At 52.8% G+C, this 12390-nt stretch overlaps 1 protein-coding gene across 1 annotated transcript in view; it reads right to left on the bottom strand.

Annotated features, from left to right (window-relative positions):
• UNC5D (unc-5 netrin receptor D) overlaps nt 1-12069 on the bottom strand; it is an 88098-nt gene extending 76029 nt beyond the window's left edge. The window contains exon 1 of the mRNA XM_069035312.1: nt 11997-12069. Within this exon, the coding sequence (XP_068891413.1) occupies nt 11997-12069 (73 nt within the window). The remainder of the gene's footprint in view (nt 1-11996) is intronic.
• Nucleotides 12070-12390: the final 321 nt, after the last annotated feature.

Here is a 12390-nt window from a genome sequence, read left to right as displayed (position 1 = left end):
GCAGGGAGGCTGTGCCAGCGGTTTATTATTTAAAAAGTCCTTCTCATTTAGGGTTTGATCCATTTTTACCTTCCTTGACACAGATTAAGTCATTAGAAAATTAATGGAAATCATCTGCAGGCCAGCAGATTTTTATTCCTGTGGGCCTGCAAACGTTGCTGTCACCCCTAGGGGAGAAGAGAATGCAGGGGAGGGGCCGGACCCTGGGCAGAGCCCCCCATTATTACAGCTGGTGATGGGGTCAGCGGCTCTGACCCAGGGAGAGGTGAGCGGTCCGGGGAGATGGTCCCGAAAGGAATCGCCTTCCCAAGGCCCGGTGTCTTCCCTCAGCTGCTGGCCAGGGGGGTCCCTGCAGAGGCTGTCAGCTCTTCAGTGATTGTCAGCTCGTGATTCCAGCTCAGCTCTGCAGGGCACCCCCAGGCCAAGCCAGACCAGAGAGAGACACGAGAGGCTCGTGTGGCTGGTTCCGCACGAGGAGCTTTATTGTGGGTCTGTACTCTGGCAAAGGGGAAAGCCAGGGACGAGAACCCACTCTGAGCCCCACAGGGGCCAGAGGGCTTCCTTTTATAGGGATACAGGGGATGGGTAAAGGCCAATGGGTTACAGAGGATCTGGGATGGGTAAAGACCAATGGGTCACGAAGGATCTGCATGGGGTCTCCTAAAGGATTGTGGGTCTGTCTTTTCTCACCATGACCAAAGAAGTGGTTGCCTTTCCAGGGAGTCCTGCTGGGCAATTGCCAAATGTAGAAGCTGATCGTGATGGGTGGGGGTTCGGTCGGGCCCGGCCGGAGACGGACGGACGGACGGAGACGAGAGATCTCTATAAGCAGATCTTGGGGTGCACGCTGTTTATTGCAGAGGGCGTGGGTACAAGGGCACTGCTTAGAGCTGCCAGCTGCAGCTCCAAGCAGGCCCAAGGTGTAGGAGAGAGAGAGATGAATCAAGGGGGCGAGGTCCTTGTTACAATACAATAAATCATCTTCTGTACTGAATATTCTAATTCTCACTAGCCAATCTAATACAAGGTACAAATCCTATAGCATTTACATACAGCCTATAAGAGTTATTACATTACCATAGAGTGTTACATTTTAACTTCTAAAAACTACTCCTTGGACCCCTTCTGCTGAGCTAGTAGGGTCTGCTCTGACCCTTGGACCTGTCTGCAAGCAGAGGGTATTGTTCAATCAAGAGGGGATTACCTTCAGCCGGCTATACCATTGTTTTCCAGTTGTTCAGTAACTAAGACTTTATATCTCAAAGGTGGCCTTCATTTCGATGTCGCTTACAGTTTTCATATTCCCAAAATCTTTTGTCAGGCAATCATATTTATAAGGCTTTCCTGTTTCATCTTCCCCAACACCAAATCTCTTATCTCAGCAGAGATCCCTCCAAGGCAGGGGCTGGGCATACCCCACACCCCATTCCCTGCCCAGCACAGACCCTGCTCTCACAGCCAGAATCTCTGCAGGCAGCAGATAAGAACCACTCTGCAGCAGGTAAGCGAGGAATGGGGCAGGCAGCAAGGTTTGCTCTGATAGGAGCAGGAAACTGGGAGCATCAAAGCCAAGCCAGCAGCAGAGTCAGGGCTGGGGCAATTCTCCCTGCCAGGAGTCCCCTGGATTTCAGGGGCTTTGAGAAGCAGACCCACCCCCTCCCCGGAGCAATCAATGCAAACCCAAAAATATCCTCTGCCTCTGGTGGGGACAGACAAAGGGAGCTGCAAGGAGCAGCATCTCACCTTTAATGGAGGTCTGGAAGGGACTGGTTATGGGAGAAGGAGGAAAATCCTGCAGCTCATCCTTTGCCTTCCTTCCCTATTTCAGCCATGGGAACATCCACCAGGAGGTTTTAAACTGATTTTAGTTTGTATTACAGCAAGTGATACCCACTTACAGATGGTTGCTGATTTAAGGCTAATTAACAAAAAGCTTAAATAACCCCCCCTCTAACAATTGGGATTGTAGAGCCCAGGACTTTTCACACCTTGCCCTCTCTGAATCCCTCCAAAAGGATCATTGGGTGTTTTATTCCCAACACTCCAAGCCAGACGTAAAGCCCCTGCCCAGGAGGGAGAATGATTTCAATAATAACAATTTAGTGAGTTGCAAACTTTTCTTTTTCTCCCTCATCTGTCAAACACTGAAATCCTTTCCCAAAAGTTGGGAATGAGCAGAGGCTCTTTGTGCACAGGAAAACGGGGATTAGGAATTGAACTGGTGCTTCTGGACAGGGAACTGACGCCTTTCCCGAGGCAGCCACCCCCAATTTTCCACCTTCAGCACCCCTTTATTCCATCCCCTGCTCAGCTCTGGCCTCCCACACCCCACTGACCCCAGGGGATGTCTCACAGCAGAGCTCAGCCCTAAATCCAGCTCTCTCCAGGCAGGATGAACTCCCTGAACTGCCGCGGCATTTCCCAGTGCTCAGCCCCAGCCCAGGGGCGCTGATAATGCCATTAAACACTTGTCAAGGCAGATTGGAGGGCAGGCAGTGACTCAGGGCTCCAAAAAGTGCTTTTCATCCCTTCATGAGAAGACAGAGAAGCCGTAAGACAAAGATATTCTTTGAAGTTTCCTTTCCAAAGGCAGGCACTGAGACAGAATATTTGTTCTCCCGATAAGCAGCAATTTATGAGTTCCCAGCCTTGCTAAGAACTGCTCCAGGTTCGGAGGAGCAGCACTGGGGGTTTTATCTGCCAGGGCCAGGCTGACACAAGGAAGTGCCTGATAGCAACACTCCCAGGTGAAAGGCGTCTACTCAGGGCATCCTGCTCGCCTGCAGGTGCAGGATTAATCCTGCCAAAATATGATTTATGTTGGACTCTCTGGGGCTGAGATAAGTCAAAATAGAACAAAAGACACGTTGGGTCTGTTGACTGAAAAAAAAAAACCAATAATACCAAGCAGTTACTGTGTAATTTCACCGAGGAGAAAAAGTCTTTGCAAAGTAATCATGTCTTCAAGAAATCCCACCACATTAATCCTCCCAAATCCTGCTCCCGAGATGTCTGCAGCAGAGGCTTTGCAGCACTCAGGAAACCTCCCTGAGAGGAGCTGCGAGCAAGATCCAAACTCTGCTGAGGGGTTTTGGGGCCAGGGCGGCGCCGGGGTGTCACAGAGAGGGGGCAATATGGGAAATTGTACTGGGGCCACACAAACCCATCAATGGCAGCCTCTGCCTCCAGAGGAGACAGAGTGGATTTAAAACTCTGCTGGTGCTGGGCTGGCTCCTGGCTGGATCACAGGGTCCCTTCTCTGTCACCGCTCGAGTTCCCTCAGGCAGATGAAGGTTTGGTAGAAGCTGAGTTTACCTGACGCTGTTCAAACAACAAAGTTTACACTTCCCCTCGCCCAGCAGCTGCTCTGTCAGCTGAAAACAAACACGGAGCCGTGGAAAAGTCAGACTGCAAGTAATCAAATTATGGGCTGGATTAATTTCATTCTTCTTCGTCTCCTGTGTCGCTCGTGAAAACAGAACCTTTTTGGATGCACCACACGCAGCAAATGAAGAATTGCTGGAATAGCCACAGAATTCCCCTCTGGCTGCTGAGCTGGGGGTAGGGAAGGTGTAGGGAGGGGAGTGACAGAGCTCCCCCCTGCAGGACCTTCTGATGAGGACTCTGGGAGATCCCCAGTGCCCTAAACAAAAAACAAAACCAAACAAACTCCACAAAAAACACAACAACTAAAAAATCCCCAAACCAAACAAAAAAAACCTGAAGAAACCAAACAAAATACCCCCTCAAACAAACAAAAACCCCACAAAACAAACAAAAAACCCCCCACCAAAAAAAAAAAAAAAACCAAAAAAAAACCAAAAAAACAACAAACCCCCCAAGGATGCGCAAGGCTGTGTCTGAGGACCACCAACAGGGCCACCCAACTTTGTGAATTAAAGTCTTAAAGACCCCTGACATAGTGCCAGGACTCTCCACAGCCCCCTTGTCACAGTGTCCCCCTTTTTAACCCCCTCATTCCCGGGGAGCTGCGGTGCCACAGCAGCAGGGGAGGCTCCCCCAGCAGGGACAGCCACGGGAGATTTGCTGATCTGATCTCCAGCAGGAACCCTTTAATGCCAGCCCAGAGGTCCAACCCATAAACGCAGGACATCGCCCCGGCCCCGTACCCTGAAGGGCCGAAACCTTCATGAGCACCTGCCAGGGACAAACCTCCCACCACTGCAGAGCCCGTGGAGAATCTCACCCAAATAAACAAAACCCAATCCTCTGATCAGCGCTGTTTGCTTGGCCAAAGGCATCCCCTGGGGGCAGCTGCATCGCCATAAGTACCCACTCAAAAAGGTGCAAAAGTGGCTGCAACCTCCTTGAGCCACGGAGCAGCAGCCAGCCAGAATCAGGGATGGATCAGAACAGCTGCCCTGATCAAAATCCGGCTCTGCCCCTTGGATCCTGTAATTCCTGCCCAAAGCAGCACCCCTGGAGCACAGCCAGGAACCTGCCCCACCTCCCTCAGTGATACCCAGACAGGATTTGGGACCCCTGTGCAGCTGTGGTTCATTGCTGGGACACAGCAGCAGCAGAGAATTCAGCAGAATTCCATGAATTGTTCTCATTAAACCACCCAGAGCATTTTCAGTGGCCACAAAGAGGGGTTCCCCCACTGCCTGCAGTGCCAGGAGGTCTAAAACCAGACGGCAGGAAGAGCTCAGGCTTAAAACAAGTTCTGTGCTTGTTCCTAGGATGGGAGGTGGTTTTATTTCTATAGGTTTTATTTCTATAGATTTTATTTCCACACCTTCATTCACCCTCAAGCCCCTGCCCTTTTCCAAACTCAGACCTGACTTAATCCCACAGAGGCCAGGGAAGGGAATCTGCCGTCCAAACCGGGAGAAAAATCACTACAGGACGGCCAAAGACACAGCTACAAATCACGAAACAACATTTCCACCTGGAGGCTTTTGGATGTCAACTACATTTTGTTCAAAATATTGGAAATCTGAGGCTCGGGGATGCTCCTGGGAGCTGCAGGAAGTAACGAACGCTCCATGGTGCTGAACATGACACAGTGCAAGAGCCAGTGGAGACTTTCACAAGGCTTGGTTAAACCAGAAAAACACTGCTGAGAGATGCTGAGGGGTTTTGAAGGATTTCATCAGGTCTGCAACTCATTTACAGGGAAAAAAAGGAAAAAACATCACACTCACTACCCCAAATTGAAGTTTTCTTCAGAAATGCCCTTTCGATCACTACTTCAGCATTATCCAAAACTATTTTTGATACAAAACCGGCAGCAAACGGCCCTTGGCTCATTGTGATCTCATCCCAAACTACCTTTATGATTGTTAAAGGTCATTTACTCCACGTGCACTGGACTCCCCTCTGTCAGGGACCCTTTTCCCCTGCCAGATGTGCCCTCTGGGGAGAGGATTCCTGCTGCTGAGAACTCCCCATGTCCCTGTGCAGGGGGGCCCTGTCCCTCCTCATCCCCCTCTGCCAGGAACCCTCAGCTGGGGAGGATCTGAGGAGCTCTGTGGCCATAAATCCAAACCCTGCAGCTCTGGATGGGTCCAGGCCCTGCTTTCCCACAGATTTCCAGCAGCCTGCTGGGCCAGGCAGGCTCTGGAGGGGCTCTCCAGGTGTCCCCATCATCCAGGAGGGATGAGGAGCTGGGAAACGCAGCGGGAACGGGGCTGGAGCAGCACCAGCAGCACCAGCTCAGCTGCCAGCACCGCAGCTCCTCAGGTGTCTCCTCTCTCACCCTGTGTGAGCACCCACCTGGAGCCAGCTCAGAGCACAGAATCCCCCTTTTTCTGTTAAATCCCAGCTCGTTCCTGCACATTTGGAGCGCAGTCAAAGCCAGCGCTTCCCTTTCTGCCTCACGAGGCACAGAGAGCCCCGGGGCTGCCAACTGTGCCCTGTGCAGAGCCAGGCTCGGGCTGGGCACAGAACGTGTCCCTGTGTCCCTGACAGGGCTCAGAAAGCCCCAGCAACAGCACCAGGAACAGGGAAACATGAAATGGCCTCCCCCAAGATGACACAAATCCCTCCTGCCCTAACGGAGCTCCTTCCTGCCCGCCCAGCCCGAAAAACAGCTTGGATCCCCTAGAAAACATTTTATCCCCCTCATAAAGCGTTTCAAATACAGATCTTCTACAGGCTTTAAAAGAAAACATTATTGGAGTTATCTAAGTGAAAAGCTGCAGCCCAGGCCGTGCCCAGAATCAGAAGTTTCTCCTCTGTGGACTCTTTTCCCTCCTCCACAGGGAGGAAGGAGAGGTGGAAAGAGGATTTGTTTGGGGAGGTGGGAAGCAGAGGCAAAAGTTCCTCTTCTGTTTCTTTAAGGCATCAAAAAAAAAGTTGTATTTCAGAAACTCAACATCTCACTGTCCTGTCTAAGAGCCAGACAAAGATGTGACAACCCCTAAACAAAATTGTCCCAAAACTTATCCCAAACTTCAGGGCCTTCTGCTTAGGCTGGGGCACATCAGCGGGAATTTTGTCCCTCATTTCACAAACTGCTCTGCCACCCCTCCCAGGGGTAATCCTGGGTTTATTCCTGCTGTCCCAGCAGCATTTCTCACATTGCAGCTCCCAGGCTCGGGCTGTTGAGCACAACTGAAAGCACAAAGTGAACAAAACCCACCCCAAAATCCTCGGGAAGAATGAACGATGAGGCCTTGGAGGGATTGCAGCAAGTTCTGGAGCTCAGCAGCAGCCAGGTCCCACGTTAGTGACCCTGAGACTCAACCAGAGCAGAGCAGGAGTATTTCAATTTCAATCGTAGCCGAAATCAGACCCAAACCAATCTGCACAGAAACAGGCAAGTCACGGGGCAGAGTTCTCTCTGGGAGAAATCCATTCCCCCTAATGGGACAATAATCCTGCCAGATTCATCGATGCTGACAGATTAAATACTTGAAATTCATCTTTTATTTGGTTAGCTCGTTTGACACAAACAAGTCCTGCATTTTTAATGTTGCAGCGGGAGGAGCAGGAGTTGTGTTGCTCCTGTGGGAATTCGGCACAGCCACGAGCTGTGGGGCCAGGTGACAACAGGGAGGGACTCACTGTGCCACTTGTAACCAGCCACCACTGCTTAGCTATTGGAAACTAAATTAATTTCACTGAATTAGGAACCTAATCTTTCCCTCTGTAATTAGGAAAATCCCATAAAGCTGGACTGACAACAAGAGAGGACGTGGGGATAAATACATTTATTATAAATAAGATATACCAGGCCTGGTATAATCCATTATTCCTGCTTTGTGATGGGCTCCAAAACCTCAGCCAAAAGCAGAATGGAACAAGAGGCAGAGAAATCAGACAAAGCTCCAGCATCTCTCACCTCCTGTTCCTCCATTTCACCTCCTATTTCCCCACCAAGTCACTCCACTTTCTCCACAAATTCGACCCATTGATTCCATCGGGTTTCCAGAGCTTATAAAGGTAAACAAGAGGGTTTTGCACTGCATTTATTTATCCCTGGAATAGCTCCTCGCTCTCTTCTTACATCAGGAAATTGCTGCTCAAGGAGGCTCCAAGTCTTCAGAACACAAATCACGCAGGCGAGGATTAAACACCAGATTTATAACTCTGTTTTAACAAATCTCTGGTTTTTTTCACAATTACTCCGAGATCTCCAGGCAGGACTTGGTCTGGAAGCCCTGGGTGAGGCCACAGAGCTGAGGAGGACTGAGATCCATCCTTGGTCCCCCAAGCCCAGCTTTGCCAGGCAGAGTGCTGGGAACTGCTGCCCAACATTCCTGTTTCATCCCAGACCCTCCGTGTTCTTCACAGCCAAGTTAAGAGACACCGAAATTCCACCTGGAAGCTCTGTATTTTTTAAGTGTAAAAAAGAAAACAGGCAAAAAAAAAAAAAAAAAAAAAAAAAAAAAAAAAAAAAAGGCAAAAATGCCCACAGCAGCAGCCATGGAAAAAAAATTCATTAGGGATGATGGTGTCTAAGTGTAATTAAGTGCAATTCCCTGCACGGAAATTCCTAAAAGTACTTGGCACTAAACAATATTGGGCAAGTCACTGGATTTAATAAAAGTCTCTTTCTTAAGAACATTTTTGAATGCTTCCAAAGGCCACGGAAGGGGGGGAAGAGGAGGGGAAGGTGATGAAAACGTTCATCACCTCTGTGCAGGTGAATTCAGGGTGCCCAGGCTCCTCCATGGCATTGAACCCCTGCCTGCAGGGTGCCCCAAAATGTGATTTATTGACCCCAGCGAGAGCCGATGGGACACAAACCCTCCACACTCAGCAGCACTCCTGCCCCGAGCCAAGGCCACGTGGCACAACCAGACCATTAAAAAGTGTAAATAGAAAATGAACCGTTTTTGTGTTTGAGGCAGATGAATGTGACCATCTGCTCCAGCAGCATCCCAAACCCTCTGAAACAGCAGCCTCTGGTGTCAACATTCTGCTCTTTCCCTCAGACTCCACCTTCAACCAGAAGCAGGACTAAAAATACAGCAAAGACACAGCCCGTGGCCCTGAGGCCTCCTTTGCTCTGTGATTTTCCATCTTAGCATAAATCATATTATTTGTGTCTGGAACACACTCCAGCAGTACAAAACACGAGGATCAGTGCTCTAATCCAGACAAAACCTGAGCATATTCCTGTCCAAAGTCAGACTTTGCCATGTTCTCTGAATTCTCTCCCAAACTGTTACCACACATCATAAACACAGCAATAAATGCAGAAAAAATACAGGACTGAACAGAAGCCTCAACAAAATAATTCCAAACCGTGAACCCGTGCATCCTGCACACCCAGTTCTGCCATCCTGCTCTTTCGAGAGTCCCCAAATTCCCCACGGTGCCGAGAAAATCATTTTTGTTTCAAACCCTGAGTGTCCCTACCTGTGAAAGGACAGCAGAGCTCCACCACCCACACCACGGGGAGCCGGGAAAGGGGAGCTGGGAAACGGGCCCCGTGCAGCCCCTGAACCCACAAGGAAGGGAGCTGATTTCCTGGGAAGCTGCGAAGTTAAATAATGAAAATATTGCTGGAGAAGCCCACACGAGACCCTGCAGGGGAGCGGGAGGACGGCTCGGAGCAGAGCACGTGGTTGTGATTTTAAGGAAACAAAAACCCAGCGCTATCTGGATGGAGCGACTCGAGCAGAGGCAGGAGAGGCTCCAGCAGCACCCAGGTTCTGCCTGGGTTTGTGTTTGTGCTGTGCCAAGCCCGCAGCCAGCGGGGGTACTGACAGACTTCGGGAGAGATAAATCAATGTAGGGACACCTGTGCCCTCAGCTGGGGCTGGCACAGCAGAAATGTCCCAGCCAGCACCGCAGAACGTCCCCAGACACCTTCACTGTCACCAGGCTGTGGGAGCAGAGAGCCTGGGACAGCCTCACAGAGCACCAGGAACAACCCACACCCCTGGGATAGGGAATGGGGCACCCCAAAACCTCCCCCCAGAACAGAACTGGGCATGGCCAACCACCAGCAGCCCCCAGAGCGTCCCTGGGGGCTCCTGCACAGCCCTGGGCTGGGCATGGCCGAGGTCTGGGTGAGGATCCTCAGGCACACAATGAAATGCCAGCCCGTTTATGATGAAATAACTGGGGGTTCATCTGATTTACATAATTAAATGCAAGACAAAAGGGGCAATCTGGACACAGCTCACACCCCAAGTCCTGTCCTCACCACCAGATTTATTTCCACATCAGCAGAAGCTGCTGTTTTCACCCAAACCGAGCGTTGTTCCTCCAGAGCCTGGTTTGTCCTGCTGCACAGCACCCCTGTAAACACGCAGCTCTCTGAGCAGCAGGTGATCGCTGCTTCCCACGGCAAAAAAAAGCCATTAAAAACCCCTCAAACCAACAGGAACGTTCAGAGATCTCTGCTCCAGCAGCTCCCTGCCCACAGACCCACCCCACTCCATTAGGTGGCTTCATTTTATCACCACAAACCCCGCGGTGCCCGGGCTGCACAGCGAGAGCCGCGCTGGGGAAACAGGAAAATCCCAAACAACGCTCATTTAGCACCAAATCCACTCGGATCCATGAACGCTGTGTAAGACAGAGCTCCAGGCTTCGGGATCAAGATGCAGCAGAATATTAACGCTCAGGTTCAGAGACATCTTTATGCAGAGATGCACAACTGAAAATTAGTTTCGAGGCATCAAGGACATAATAAATATTAGTGACTCTCTGCTCCAATTACCATCCCGTCTGGGCAATTTTTTCCCGTAAAAACAAAAGCCCAGAGCCATCCATGTATATTCATTCCAACAGATTGAAAATGCCGTGCCAGGGGTTTCCACAACCATTCCATTTGTCTTTAATCCCCGCTCAGAACAGAAACCTGAGCACAATCTGTCTCTGAGGCAGCTTTGAGACAACTTCATAAACTAAAATCTCACAGCTCTGGGGCTGGAGCTGAGCTTTAACTGCTTCAGCCAGAGCTGCCAGTGAACAACACCAGGGAGCACCAGCACCGACACCAAACTGCCCCAAAATTGCTGCTCTGCCTCACGACGACGCCCAAAACTCTGCCCCAGCCCAGAGCTTGGAACGTCCAACCTGGTGAGTTTTAATTAAAGAGTGGAATTTGTTACTTGGCAGCAACAGAAGCATCCTGCAGCTCCGTGGTCTGAAATTCCAGATCCTGGCCACGCTTCCCCCAGAGCCAGAACTGCCAAAGGTTCCCCAGGTGGGAGACACAGAAGGCTCCGAGCACCCCACATCACTGATTTAGGCACACGCCTATCCCTGTGCAGGCACCGATGCTTCTTGATCAAAATATTTCTTAAAAATTAGGAAATATTCTTTTCCATTCTATTCCCATCGTTTATTTCACTGTCCTACAAACCGGTGGGATTCTGTTGGTTGGCTGGGTTCTTTTGCCCCCCCAAAGCACCCCAAAAAGGCACATTTTGTCTGTTACACGAAAGCCTCCCGGCTTTCCCGCTGCTGGAGCTGTAATTCAGTGAGGGGTCCGGGCAGCTGAGGTGGCCGGGGAGGCTCCAGGACCTGTGGCGAGGTGCCACAAGCCCGTGGCTTCCTGAGGATGGGTTTCTCTACAGACGCCAGAGCCCGTAAATGCCATACAAAGGAAAACGGAACCGCAGACACGCCGGGTGTGCGAAGAGAGAGTTCCACTGGTGCCGAAGCAGCGAGAGGCATCTTTGAGGAGCCACAAAGTCTGATCGCTGCATTGTGTAGGAACGAGCGGTTTGTGATGAGCCTGACAGAGCCCAAACACAGAGCCTGCCTCATCGCCAGCAGGTGCCTTCCTCCGAGAGGGAGAACGGAATCCCCGCCCGCACAGTCCCGCACTTCCAGCAGCCGGAGAAGCCCAGCCAGCCCCGCCGAGCTGCGGGACGCCGGGCGATGGGGGCTGGTGACATCCTCTGGCTGGCTGCCCTGCAGAGGTTACTGCGCTCCGGTGATTTACCGGGAAAAAGTTACATAAAAATACAAAAAAAGAAGGACTCGGAGCATCTCCAGTGCCTGCCTTGCACATGGAAAACATCAACCCCAGTGCTCCCATCAGCCGGAGGCACCCGCGCTGCCTCACAGGGATGAGACCGCGCTGCCCGGAGGGGTCCCTGAGCCTCCCGACGCCCATCCCGGGACAGCCCGAGCGGTACCCGGGCCCAGAGCCAGCCCGGGAGCAGAGCCAGCCCCGGCTGCGCGCCCCGCGGGATGCCCACGGACGCTGCTGCGGCTGCACCGCACCGCGCGGAGCGCTCCCTGCCCGACACCGCAGCCTGCGGGGGATGCTCCGCGCTCCAAGGACCTGAACGGCCGCGACCACCGCCGGGACCACCCCGACACCCCACAGCGCAGCCAGGCGCCGTCGCCTCCGGTCCCAGCGGCGGTGCGGGTGTCTCTCCGCGAGGTGGGATGCGGGTGTTTCTCCCGGCGGGTCCCCGCCATCCCCCCGCCCTGCGCTGCTCCCGCTCTCTCATCCCCGCTCCGCCATCCGCCGGCGCTCCCCCCGCTCCGGAGCAACCGGTGGGAGCCCCGCGCCCCGAAGTCGCCCTGGGGAGGGCAGAACGAGCCCCGCTTACCTCGCAGCGCGGCCGTCCAGCTGCACAGCCCCAGCAGCAGCAGCAGCAGCAGCCGCCGGGCTCCCCCGCCCATGCTGAACCCGCAGCGCCGAGGATGGAGCCGGGATGCGGAGCCCCGGGGATGCGGAGCCGGGGATGCGGAGCCGGGATGCGGAGCCCCGGGGATGCGGAGCCGGGGATGCGGAGCCGGGGATGCGGAGCCGCTCCCGCTCCCTCCGGAGCCGAGCTCCAGCCAGAGAATTCGCTGGGGACTGGGGGTTTTTTGGGAGGTTTTCCCCGCTCCTCTCCCCCGCTCCGCCTCGCTGTTGGGGTCCGCGGGATGCGGCTCCCGGGGATGCGATGCGGGCTCCGCTCCCCGCTCCGGCCGCCGCCGACTCCGGGGCCGCGGCGCGCG

Source organism: Aphelocoma coerulescens, chromosome 22 (genome assembly GCF_041296385.1).
Source record: "Aphelocoma coerulescens isolate FSJ_1873_10779 chromosome 22, UR_Acoe_1.0, whole genome shotgun sequence".
In the NCBI taxonomy this organism is placed as follows: domain Eukaryota; kingdom Metazoa; phylum Chordata; class Aves; order Passeriformes; family Corvidae; genus Aphelocoma; species Aphelocoma coerulescens.
The sequence above is the reverse complement of the archived record's forward strand: the minus strand, read 5'-3'. Positions and strand labels throughout refer to the sequence as shown.